Raw genomic sequence first — 13,022 nt, 5'->3', positions numbered from 1 at the left:
GCTTTTTATAAATGTCTCATAGAGACCTTTATTCAATCTACAAATCCAAATCTCTCTGGATTAAGAATTCAAGATGCATAAAGAACTGTCCAAATTGCAGACAATACTGGGTTTAACAATAGGATTGGTCTTTAAAAAACAACCTCTTCTGAGGACAGAAGAATTTTCGGCACTGTGCCTGCAAAATAAGAAAGTTTAGGTTTAAGCAGGGACAACTTCAGAGGCTCCTTAGAAAGGCAATTACCTATTTTTAGATTTTTTTTCCCTACCTGCTACAAATATCAAGCTGGCTTTACAAAACAGAGCAACAAACTAGAAAACATTTAAAAGGCCTGAGTGAACCAGTAGCCTTAAAACTGCTTATCCTCCAACTCCCAAAAAACAAAGGGCAAAATTCAGTGTGCAGATATGACTACTGACAGTGTACTGGCACACCACACTTAAGAGGCTCTCAATTTAATTCAGTGTGGAAAAAAAGAAAAAAAGTGTTTTCATGTTGGTACATAGGCTCTAGCATGAGCCTCCTTCCTCTGATCCACTAAAAGTAATGACGGTGCAGATACACCTGTAAGAACAAAACCAAAACAAAACTATAAACCAGCCAGCACACTTAACTTAAAACCATTTTATCTCACAAGAACTGACAGCCTCATGCTTACAAGACCACGTACATCATGAAGATGCATGTGTGTGTTTTACTGTAAGCGATACCTTGAAACTGCTTTTACATTGCTGCTAATACTATGTTTTGGAAGACAGATATTCCGCTCATGCAGTGCTTTTCATGAATGCAATCATATTAAAAGGCAAAAAAGCATCTCACTGCATAAGGTATGACCAATTACATACAAAGTTGTCAATATGCAAACTGTCACCCTGCTTCACCTTGCTCTATAATATAATAAATTTACTCTTCGACAAGAGGTGGTTAATCAAGGCCACAGCAAGCTACAAATGACCACAATGAAAGTAGTTTCGCCATAAGGCTGACACGCTTAAATCAGCAGATGAACTAAGACCAATATCCGGAATGAAGGAACGTTTCAAAACTTTAAACCTGCTGCTTTTAATGAAACTCTGGTAACATTAATGAGAATTCAAATACCTATTAGATTAGCCAGACATAGATACTACAAGCAGGTCTGCCCTGTAATAAAACTGCAGACCTTGAAGATGTTTTAACTGTGTCAGTAACCTGCCGTTAGACAAGACAACACACACTTCCCCACGCCCTACATATCCACATTTGTGCTCAGCACTTGTTTCTGGGAAGGAAAAAATCTCACCCAATAGGGGATAACAGCTTAAGTTCCTGCAAGAAGTTTTCCAAGGTAACATCATTTGACAGAAGAGCTAAAAAGGCTAATTATTTGGCTCTGCCAAATAGGACTCAAAGATGATGTAAAGCTTTTGATTTTCACCAGTTATCACAGCAGGAAAGGACTTGATGGAAAAAGCTTTATAGGATGTTAGAAACAAGAATTTGAAGAGCTTCAGTAGAATGTCAGCCTACCTGAAATACAGAATGAGGTGCACCAAAAGACATCTCCTATAGTCAAAACTAATTCTCTAGAGCCATTTATAAGACTAGATATTCAAAATCTTGTCACTCAGCTTCAGAGTCCTTTTCTAAATGTGGCATTATAACAAGAATGTATGCGTTTAGCATTTTTTACTCCACACAACTAAAATTACCTCAGTTATGTTCTAGGATGTATCTTTTTAAGAATTCAAAACTTCAGTGAGAAAAGGAATAAGGAGTTTTATTAATCTGCACCTTGAGCAAATTATGGTAACCAAGCAGCAAAATTACCAATGCCACGACTAATTGGCCCACTGGAAAAAAATCGCTTCATTCCAAAGAGCATGCAGCTAACATTCATAGGCAGCAGTCACACATACTTCAGAGGTGTCAAATTCACACAGACAAGCAAATCCCTTCGTAACTATGATCAATGCAATCATCTCAGCCTTATGAATTACAGAACTGCAAGAAGCCTTTCTGTGGGGGAGAAGAGCAAAGGCATCCCTATTTTTTTCAAACTGGTGGCGTAAGGATACACCAAGAGAGCCCTAAGCTCCTGATTTTGAAGTGCCAGGCTTGGACACTCAGCATGCACCTTTAACACTCAAATTCAGATTTAATTGCATGTGCTGAAAATGTAAGTTGCAATGGTGGATAACATGACCATGTAGTTACACTAGATGACTTCACCCTCCATGCAGGAGATACTGAGCACAAATACTACACCCATTAAGCTTAATTTTTCAAGCTTTACATGCAAGAGTGTCACAATTAACCTTTAACTGGCATGCAGCAGGATCAGAAGACTACATATTCTTTAGTCTAGCAGATACTGCATAATTAACCTATAAAAAGCAACAGATACAGGTTAAACATTGCTAAATATAACAGAGTATCCTTCAGACATTAAAGAGACTGCAAAAAGATATTTAAAACAGCCATTTACATCAGGTTGTAAATTCTTTAACGATAGGTTGCTTTGCAACCAAGGAACACCTCACTGTAGGGTTCAATGAAAGAAATGAATCACCCCACCAACACTCTCCAAAGAAGGTAGTTTACCTAGAGGTAAATACCAGGAAGTTAGAAGACAGCCATGCACCTTCCTGAAACTCTGCAGCACTACACCCTGTGCTGGACAGGTGATCGTTTGGAGCCGCAACAGCGCTAAAAACATTCATTTAGAAGCTTAAAAGAACCGTTGAACTTTGGGAGCCAAATGATTGTTTCTGTTGCTAGTTACTCATGTTTGCCTTTCCAGTACGATGCTGAAGAACATGAACAGCCCCACATCCCCTCTTTGTTCCAGCCCTCCATTAGGCCTCCCAGGAGTCAAAAACAGAATGGAAAAAAAGTTGACCTAGACACTGAGTAATATGAGTGCACTGCACTGATAACCAGACCCTGAGAATCCGGGTTATAATAATTAAATCTCAAGCTAACAGAAGAATAAAGTGGATGAACTATTTAAAAAAAAAAAAATCTGAATTGTGCTCATTCAGAAACATCCACACACCCCCAACAAATCAACAGTTTTAAATGCTAGAATATGACATAACTGGCAGAGTGAACACAGGATTGTGAGCAGGCAACTTTTTCAGCTCCCGATCTGCTACTGACATGTAGTATCCAATTCTCCCACAACCACGTTTTGTCCTAGTTGTGATAAGGGTTCTTTGTGAAATAGTTCATTTAAGGACTTTTGGGGTTTTTATCGTGAAAAATGGCAGTTATATACTATCAGTTTGCATGATTGTTACACAACTCTACAGACTTCAAAAATATTTATATGACAATTATTTACATCATTTAAAAGTCTTGAGTAACTGGACCAAACTTAATACGCAGGTTACCAGATACATAACAAGCGTGGTTTCAAAAGGCTCTGAAATTGCACTATTAAGACAGAAGATTCAGTATCGTTCCTTTATCAAGGAACAACAAATACTAAACAGAGGGGCCAATTCCCTAACCTGAAAACCAGAAGTGCCACAATAAACTACAAACATGTAACATTTCTTTTTAAGGCTTTGAAATCAGCCTGGTCACTGCTGACACCGAAGCAACAGCCTCGTCTCTTGAATCATAAATGGTTTTATCCTCTGAAGCTTATTTGAAGCTGCTATATAAGCATAATATTCTTTATTGTGGCATAAAGACAAAATGTTTTGTTAAGTTATTTATACTTACAAAAGCCAACACAAGTGTACTGCCCCAAAGGCAAGACTAGAAGGTTCCTTAAAATTTCTTCAGGCCTTGGTGCTCAAGTCAAAAGACTCACCAAAATTCTACACAGAGGGCTGCCAAATCCTATTTAATGGCTGAGAGTGAGAAACACAAACTGACTGATCAAGGGTTTATTTGCAATACCTTGACTAAATATCACAGCCTTCGCTAACTCCAGTTTGCTATTAAAGATGCAAAATAAGAAAGCAAACAAATACTTTTGATGTACATAATGAAAAGTTTTCCTAATTCTGTGATTAATCATTATTTATTCCGGTGTCAGAGTTCAAGTACTCACACCACAGGTCAGAAAGCATCACTGATTTAAGTACTTGGTGCGGATTATCGCTTGCCCAGCCATTATTATACTGGAATGGAGCAGAGGGACTAATAATTCTTGATTGGTTATAAAAAGCAATACCTGGATCTTCCAGAGGAGGCAGTGCATGCATTTCCCTACCCAAAATCTGGAAAATTCAAATTGTCTTAAAATAAAATCACTTTCACCTTGATGACTGTACGATGCATGCCAAAGCTCTCACATGTGCTGAAAACAGAATGCCTCTGATGAGCTGCACTCCACCTTATTACAAGGTGCTAGCAGAAACGGCCAACAGGTCCTTAATTAACCAACCGGATCTAAAAGCACACAAATGATTTATTTTCTGGATTTAATTCCAGCTCAATAAGAACATGCTAACATTTACTAGTTTTCTGCTAGATAAGCCATTCCCTTGTCCAAAAAGTATCCTGTCTACCTAGTACTGTAGGTGAGCTGGTTATTCTTCTCTCCATTAAGGTGCAGAATAGCCACCCTCTAATTTTCTGGAATGTGCCTTTAGCATGCTTTGGACACTGGCAGCCACAGTAAACTTCTCCAGAAACTCGAGACAAGCATGAGAACACTCACCCCACACACCTTCCTACACCTCTCCTGTACTTGCTTGCATGCAGCTGGGATGTGGCCTCATGATTTTTCAGTCTATGGTTGGTAGAAGTTATTTAAAAACAAAGATAGATACTTTAGATATGTTTTAAAAACCTCGCCCTACATTTTTTTGAATTCTCTCTACCCTGGGAACATCAGATCAGCTCACCACGATGTGAACAAGAGTTTTTTACAACCTTGAACCTGACAGATCAGTGTTCTTCCTTAACACATGCCCTCAGCTGGTAGGAAAGTCCAGGATTTCGCATTGTCAGGTGGTATCCATTGCTCTAGGAATTCATTGAGCAATCCCCTGAACAGCAAACAATATTAAAAACACCTCCACAGGACTAGTATCTGCAAACCGAGTACCAGCTCCACAAGAAGCCTCCAAATGCTCGTTGTTGCTCGATTTAACCTAAGTTTTCAAGGCTGCTGTTCAATACTACTCTCAACTCAGCAGCAATGCTGGCTTAAAAAGCCACCGCTCCCCTCCCCCCGAGTGTTATTTTTAACCTGGATGATTTCAGTGATCCCATTTACAGCACAGCCCCACAGCTGTAACAGGACTGAGGACCAGCAACTTGGGTGCGAAGACAGGAATAGGTGGCTAGGATTAATGGAAGAGATTGGGAATTTCTCAAGCTAGCATTTTCAGCCAGGCTGATGCACTGGCAGGCTGAGACCCCAAAGACAGCAGCAGCCCGAGGACTTGAGCTACAACAAAATCCACAAGGCAATTTACGTTTTCAGTATTTCTTCCACATGACACAAACTTACTCATCTCGGTCATCTTCCTCCAGGTCCCAAAAGTCACAAGGTTCACTATCATCCACAGCCTTTTGCCCTCCCCAGCTTCCACAGACACCAGATGCCCAGTGAGGGACTCACTGCTGTCTGCTCCTGTGCTTCAGATTCAGCAGTGTTAGCACCCTGATCTTACCTCATTTTCAAAGCAGGTTTTAACCACCTCTTTAGACCAGAATTTCAATCTGTACACATCTCAGCATTCAAAATCTCCCTCAAACATTTTTGAGCTCTCAATACAGTCATCCCATTTTAAGGAAGAAGCCCAGTAAGCCCTTACAATTCCCTATCTCTTTCAAACCACGGCACAACGAAAACCGTGAAAGCAAATTTAGGAGATCTTGGCAGAGCAGCCTGAGAATGACTATGGGACTTCAGGGCTTTCATCAAACATTCTGGCTTTGAAGCACGAACATGGGGAAGCTTTTGCCTTTCGGAAAGGGCAGAAGACCTGGTGTTTTAAGTTTGTACACCCCTTAGCAGTGGGAAGGGTGTGCAACACTCCAAGAGCCTCTTGCTTCACTGATTTGAAGCTTTTCATGACACTGAGGCCTACCAGCTTACGGTACTACACCGGGGGGAGTCCTCATTTAATTGTATTTGGGGTAGTTTGCCTTTCCAGCAAAATCCCGAGCCGCCTGAGTGGCTGGGTATGGATAAAAGCAGCATGCTGGAAGCTGGAATCAGGAACAGGCTGGGGCTCTGGGGGAAGCCGGGGATCCCAACGAGGCAGCTACCCGTGCCTCCAGACGGCTCCGTGCTTAACCTACATACAGACTTCGGCTAACGGGGCCGTCCGGGCGGGGGGCGGCCCGGGCACCGCCGGCGCAGCCCCAGGGGGAGCGGCGGGGCCCGCGGCGGCGGGGCGAGGCCCCCGGCCCTTCCCAGGCCGCTCCCGCGGCTCCTGGGGGCCGGAGCGGGGCAGGGCGCGGCCCGCGAGCTGCCCTCTCCCCCTCCCCACCGCCCGGCCCCGGCCCGGGGGGGATGTATACGTACAGATGTATAGCCTGAATGGGAAGGGAGGGCGGAGACCGCGGCGGGGGGGGGGCGCCCGGCCCCCAGCGGCCTCCCTGCACCTGCCTGGCCGGCTCCACCGCGCCGAGGGCCGGGCCCCGGCGGGCTGGCGTGGGCGAGGGGCGCTCAGGGCCTGGCGGACAGGAGGGGACGGGGAATGAGGGGGATCGGGCTCCCTCGGGGGGCGGGCTCGGCGGCGGGCGGCGCGGGCTGAGGGAAGGGGCTCCCTCAGTGTGTGTGTGGGGGGGGGGGGGGGCCCTCAGTGGGGGGGGGGGCCCTCAGTGTGTGTGTGTGGGGGGGGTTGGTCCCTCAGTGTGTGTGGGGGGGGGGGGTGGTCCCTCAGTGTGTGTGTGGGGGGGGGTGGTGGTCCCTCAGTGTGTGTGTGGGGGGGGGGGTGGTCCCTCAGTGTGTGTGTGTGTGTGGGGGGGTGGTCCCTCAGTGTGTGTGTGTGTGGGGGGGGGTGGTCCCTCAGTGTGTGTGGGGGGGGGGGTGTCCCTCAGTGGGGGGGGGGGGTGTGGGTGTCCCCCTCAGTGTGTGTGTGTGTGGGGGGGTCCCCCTCAGTGTGTGTGTGTGTGTGTGGGGTCCCCCTCAGTGTGTGTGTGGGGGGGGGGGTCCCTCAGTGTGTGTGTGTGGGGGGGGTCCCTCAGTGTGGGGGGGTGTCCCTCGGGGGGGGGGGCCCTCAGTGTGTGTGGGTGGGGGGGGGCTCCCTCGGGGGGATGGGGGGCTCCACTCGGGGGGGGCGGCTCCCTCGGGGCGGGGGGGGGGGGGGGAGGAGGGCTCCCTCAGGGCCCGGCGGCGAGCGGAGCGGGCTGAGGTAAGGGGCTCCCTCAGGGCCCGGCGGGGCTCCCTCAGGGCCCGGCGGCGGGCGGCGCGGGCTGAGGGGCCGGGCCGGGGCCCTACCTGCACGGCGGCCTCCAGCTTGCCCTCGAAGGTGAAGTCGATGAGGTCGGGCTTGAGGCAGAGTCCGTAGTTGAGGGGGGACACGTCGGCGGGCAGCCGCTCGAAGGGCCGCTTCTCCGGCATGGCGAGGCGGCGGCAGGGGGTGCGGGGCTGCGCCCCCCCGCGGCGGGGCGGCGGGGGAGGGAGCGGCGAGGGGCGGGAGCGGGAAGGTTTCCTGCCGGCGGCGCGGCGGCCCTGCACCGGCACACCGAGAGAGCGGGCGGGCGGGCGAGCGGCGGCGGCGGCGGCGGCGGAGGAGGAGGAGGGAGGGGCGGGGGCGCGCGCGCGCTCCCGGCACGAGGTGGCCGGTGAGGGGAGGGGGGGGGGGGAGAGAGAGGAGGAACGGCGCGTGCGCGTGCGCGCGGCGGCGGCGCCACGCGGCCGCGCACGTAGAAAGCGGCGCGAGCGCGTTGCGTAAGCGGCGCGGGGGACTGCGCGTGCGCCCCGCCCCGCCCCGCCCCGCGCGGCCGGTGGTGCGGGGAGCGGGGAGAGCGCGGCGCCTGGGCGCGTGCACCGAACGGGGCCCCGGGGGGGCGGGGGGGCGGGCGGGGCTGGTGTCATTGAGAGGGTGTCGTGTCATACCGTGCGCTCCAGTAACGGGGCACCCGCGGGCGGGGGCTGGCACGGTGCACCCCGGTAACGGGTACCCCAGCTGGGGGAGGTCTTGGCACCCGCACCCCAGTAACGGGGCACCAGGCCTGGGAGGTCACAGCAGGGTGCACCCCGGTAATGGGGGCTCCTGGTGCACGTGTTGCAGAGGAGGTGGGCACGGTGTACCGGGCCACGGGGGGCTGGCACCGTGCACCCCCGTAACGGGGCCCCTCTGCCCGGGGGGGGCTGGCACGGTGCACCCCGTTAACGGGAGCTCGCAGTGCACCCCATTAAGGTGCTCCGCAGGGGGCAAGAAGCTGGGGGGGGCTCCCGGTGCCCCACGGTGGGGGGGTCCATCCCAGAGCCAGGACCCTCGCTCAGGCCTGGGGCACAGCGGGGCAGCCCCCCCCCCCGGGCCTCACGCAGCACCCATGGGTGCAGCCGGGGCTGGGAGGCCCTCGGAGGCTGCTTGGCCCCGTGTCCTCCGGGATACGCCATTGCCACTGGGTGCCATCGTGCCGGTGGCAGCTCCGGCGGTGCCAGGGCCGCACGTGCAGAATTCCGGCACATCCCAGGCGCTGCCGCTGGCTCCCAGCCACCCCTGGTGCGGGGGACTGTGGGGGCGGGGGGGGTGTCTGTCTCTTCACCCCGATAACAAGCAACATGATGAGGAAACGGCCTCGCATCACACCGCGGGAGGTTTATATCAGATATTAGGAAAAAAATATTACTTTTTTTTCATGGAAAGGACTGCCAAGCCCTGGCACCAGCTGCCCAGGGAGGCAGTGGAGTCGCCATCCCTGGAGGTGTTTAAAAACCGGGTGGATGCGGGGCGGAGCGCCGCGGTTTGGGAATGGGCTGGGCAGTGCTGGGAGAGTAGTTGGACTTGATGATCTCCAAGGTCTTTCCCAACCTAAACAGCTCTCTCTTTCTGTATGGTTGTTTTTTTTAATTTTCCCTAGTGCTGAGCACCTGGCAAGTACCCTGTGTGCGCACCGGGTTTTTCCCAGCTTGCCCATCACCCTGTCCCATCCTGGGAGCACCCGCTGGGCACTGTGCAGCATCTGGCCCTTGGATCTGGAGGACACGAGTCACTTTCTCCCTGGCTTCGGTCACATCTGCGCTCCCCAGCTCCAGGTAAGGCAGCCGCTGCGCACGGAGCGTGGGGTATCGCTAACCTCCAGCCTTAAAAAATCATGGGATCAGCTGAAACCTCCCAGAATTTGCAGTAAAGATACAACAACGTGCGGATGTGGAGTAGAGACAAGGTGTCCTCTACTCCAGGCTTGCTTCACCTGCCCGGACAGCTGCGTGGCGTTGCTTTTCTCCCTACTCCAGGCTAACAGCCACCTTCCTCCTCCTCCCCGTGCATGAACTGCAGCACCAAGGTGCAACCTGGGTGTTGTGGGGCTCCCAGTAGAACCTTCCTGGCCAGGCTGGTGTTCTCCTCAGCCAAAAAACCTTGGAAGCGCATGAGCAGGATGAGGTTTCTCTGCCATTTCCCATGGCCAAGCAGCCCACCCTGGGGTCCCCTGGGGTCCCCGTGCTGCAGAGCATCACTGAGGCTTGTGGAAGATGCTATGTAAGGAATCTGTCTTAAAAAGTGATGTACACAATACAGCCAGAGTATTTACAGGGTAATAGATGTCCCAAGTGGGTGATGTCAGATGGCTGTTTGGGTTTGTGACAAACACCAGCAGGAAGTTTAAAAATGCTTCGTAAAGACTTTATATGGGGGAAAAGAAAAAAAAAGGGCGAAAAAACTGAATTCCTCTGGAAGAGGGGAGCTGGCGGCCACAGTGGCTTTCCCTGCATCCAGCCCTGCTCTCTGCCCTGGGATCTGCCACGGCAATGTGAGATCCGGCAGCTCAGTTGCTGCCTCCTGCCTGGCTCTGTGTGGTGCCGGGCACGGACCTGGCTCAATCCCGGACCCCTGAAGGGACGCACCCTGCATCCATGTGTGCCACAGCCTCCCTCGTTTCAAGAAGGACATGCAGCTCGCAGAGGCAGGAAGGATCATTCATCACCTTCCACCGCTACAGGCTGTGATTGCTCCTTTTTTTTTTCTCCCCCCTGCCCCAACTCCCCGAAGAGATTTTATTTTTTCTAAAAGTGGTACCTTGCTGTTTAGAACACAAGTTAGCGCCAAGCGAGAGAGGGATTTGCTGAGACCCAGAACAGCGCAGAGAAAGTACAGACCGCTCTTAGCGCGTTGTTATAAAAACCAAATGGGTGATGAGCCTGGGTTCAGCTGGGGCTTCTGCGGGGCCGCATTGTGCTGGAGAGCCCGGAGGAGAGAAAGGGAGACAAGGAAACAGCCGGAGCCACGCGGGGGGTTCAGGCAGCTGCCGCCCTCCCCTTGCTCCTGCCGCTGTCCCCTCCCAGTGCCTTGGTAGGGCACGAAGCCCCGTGGGACACACAGACCAGCCGTGGGGTGTTGGCTCTGCGGGGGAACACGTCGGTGCTGGGACGTAGGGATGGAGAAAGTTTTGTGGTTGCTGCGGTGAGCTCACGCCTGCGATGCTGGTGGGATGCTAGGGCGAAAGTCCCGTCACCCCGCAGCGAGGGAAGGTCTAAAACGGGGACCCCACGGTTCAGCCCACACTGGGGGGACCCTCCGTGCGTGGTTTGCAGCCAGGTTGGATGGGGCAGAGCTCAGCCCGGCCGTGCCACCCTGGGGATACTCTGAAGCCACCGTGGCAAGAAGCCCAGCCACGCTGGGAGCCCTGCTGGAGCAAAAAGCCGTTCACCTCCTGCCTTGCTCCCGCTTTCCATGCCCGGGCACAGCCAGTGGCCACGGGGGGCTCTCCCCGGCAGAGCCACCGGGCGGGCAGCAAGGTCAGGGGCAGGATAAACCTATTCCTGGAGCAGAGCTGCTCGCAGTGCAGGAGGGTGACCAGGGGATTGTCTCCTCTGAGCTTTAATTCCCGTCCCCGCTGGCTGTATGGGGTGCTGGGTGCCCTCCTGGTGTGTGCCCGGTGCTGGGGGCAGCGAGCGGGCTCGGTGGTCCCACCGGCCGCAAGGGCTGGCGCTTGGCAAAACGCTCCGGGTGCCTTCTGCGGCTGCTGGTCCGCGCTTGAGATATTGTTAGATGACAGATGCTGCTGTCAGCAAGAATCCAGCAAGAAAGAAAGGAAGAAAGGGGGAGCCTCCACCGAGAAAGCCGGGGGGAAGCCACCTCCTCCGCCGTGTCCTGATCAAACCGGGTTCTCCTGCAGTGCCAGACTGGGAAGGGCCTGGGGACACATGGATGGGGTGGGAGCCAGGAGCTGTAATTAGCCCAGAGACTCTGCAGCCACCAACCGCTGCCAGTGCACCATTTTAATTAGGAAAACAAGGCGGGGGGGGGGGGGAAGGAGGGGGGAAGAAAAGAAAAAGAATGGTCCCCGGAGAGGCTTTTCTTCTCTCTTTTGCTGGAGTTTTTGCCGGGAGTGGGAGCAGCCGGAGGGCACCGGCTAATCCTGCCTCACAGGTCTGGGCCGGCGGCTTAGGGCAGGAATCTCTGGTATTCAGGAGCACAAGGGACAACAGCACTGGAAGCTGCAAAGTGGCTCCTGGGGCCTCTTGCTCTGCTGTTCCCAGGAGGTTGGGAAGTGTTTTACATCATTTCCCCCTCTCGCTGCATGGGGATGCGTGCGTGCAGGGCTGCCCATCGCCCTCCTGCCTCGCCACCTGCCTGGGGTGCATTGCACCAGGATGGAGGCAAATGTGGCCGAGCCCCTGCCTGGGGCTGGCAGGGACAGCTCAGCTTTGGGCGGGTGCTGAGCACATCCCACTTCTGCTGATGCTCACTCCAAATCCCAGCCCTGGTCCTGCTCTCCCATGAGGCAAATCCCTGCGCGATGGTTTTGCAAAGGGAAGGTCACACGTGGGTTGGTGGCACCGTCAAGTGGCATCTCCAGAGGTCACTGCTGCTGGGCGAGCCCTGGCCTGAACCGCAGTGGCAGGGATGCTCCGGGGCCGTGGTCCCCAGCAGCCCCCCCACGGTGAGGATGTGGCCCCCTGAAACGGCTGCCCATGGTGGCTAAACCAGCTGAGATGGCATCGCAGGGCAGCTCAGCAGCTGGGAAAGCCAGCTGGGCTGGGAAAATCCAGTCCCACGAGTCCTGAGCCGTGGGAAAGTGCCAGGGCCATGGGGTGCTGGGGCTGGTGACTCAGCCCCAACTGCCCTGGGACCGGCTCGGTGGCCCTGGGGCTTCAGCCCTGTTTTTCAGCAGGGAAACAGGCTCCAGTGCTCCTGCCAGGGGTGCAGCGGGGAGGATCCCCCCTCTCCCATTTTGGCCCCCTTCTGAGCATCACAGCAGACTTCCAGAGCCACCGCCACTGCTGCAGATGCAACCGCCCCCCCTCCATGTGCCCGGCTCCCCCTGTACCCCCCAGCACAGCTCCGAAGGGCCACTCCCGGCTCTCCATGCTGCCTCCAGCACAGATAACAGCGTGGGCTGGGATCAACGGTCTCAGGCGCAGCAGAGCCGTCACTACACATTAACCAGCTGTCCGATGGAGCAACGCTTCCCCATCGCCAAGATCAACAGTCCCCACAGCAAACTGGGAGCCCAGCCAGGTGCCGCCAGCCCAGCCCAGAGCCTCCCAACAAGCCCCCCACTCCCCTGGGGCCACCCCGGGCTTTGCACCCTCATGTGGGTTTGTCTTTGGGTCAGCAAGATGGACCAAGGCCTCATCCTGCAGCTGTGGGCAGGTGCTGAGCATCCCTGGGGGTGGCCTTGGGGCTGCCCGAGCCGGAATTTCAAGGGAAAGGGTTTTGGGGATGAGCGTGGGTTGGTTTAGGTTGGCTTGAGGGAGTCAGTGCTGCACCCCCAGAGCTGCTGCAGCGTGGTATGGGGGGGCTGTCCCATGGGGCCTCAGAGCCCCCCAAGCCCCCTGAGCCCCCCACCCACAGCCCCCAGTGCTGCTGCAGTGCCAAGGCATCAGGCCCCCATTGCTGCTGTGCCCAGAGCCAAGCTGGGCTCCTAGAGGGCCCTGCAGGTCCCC

The 13,022-nt window shown here is 53.9% G+C and overlaps 1 protein-coding gene and 1 long non-coding RNA gene across 2 annotated transcripts in view; one reads left to right on the top strand and one right to left on the bottom strand.

The window, feature by feature from the left end:
• Positions 1 to 7,523, bottom strand: part of NPEPPS (aminopeptidase puromycin sensitive) — a 38,282-nt gene extending 30,759 nt beyond the window's left edge. Inside the window, exon 1 of the mRNA XM_037410942.1 lies at positions 7,401 to 7,523. Coding sequence (XP_037266839.1) covers positions 7,401 to 7,523 — 123 coding nt within the window. The remainder of the gene's footprint in view (positions 1 to 7,400) is intronic.
• A 480-nt stretch (positions 7,524 to 8,003) lies between these two features.
• LOC119158845 lies at positions 8,004 to 9,696 on the top strand. Its single transcript, XR_005107991.1, has 2 exons — positions 8,004 to 9,167; positions 9,315 to 9,696. It is a non-coding gene; the product is annotated as an uncharacterized LOC119158845 (long non-coding RNA).
• The last annotated feature ends 3,326 nt before the right edge of the window (positions 9,697 to 13,022 follow it).

Source organism: Falco rusticolus, chromosome 18 (genome assembly GCF_015220075.1).
Source record: "Falco rusticolus isolate bFalRus1 chromosome 18, bFalRus1.pri, whole genome shotgun sequence".
Lineage (NCBI taxonomy): Eukaryota > Metazoa > Chordata > Aves > Falconiformes > Falconidae > Falco > Falco rusticolus.
This window is presented reverse-complemented; position numbering and strand designations above follow the sequence as displayed.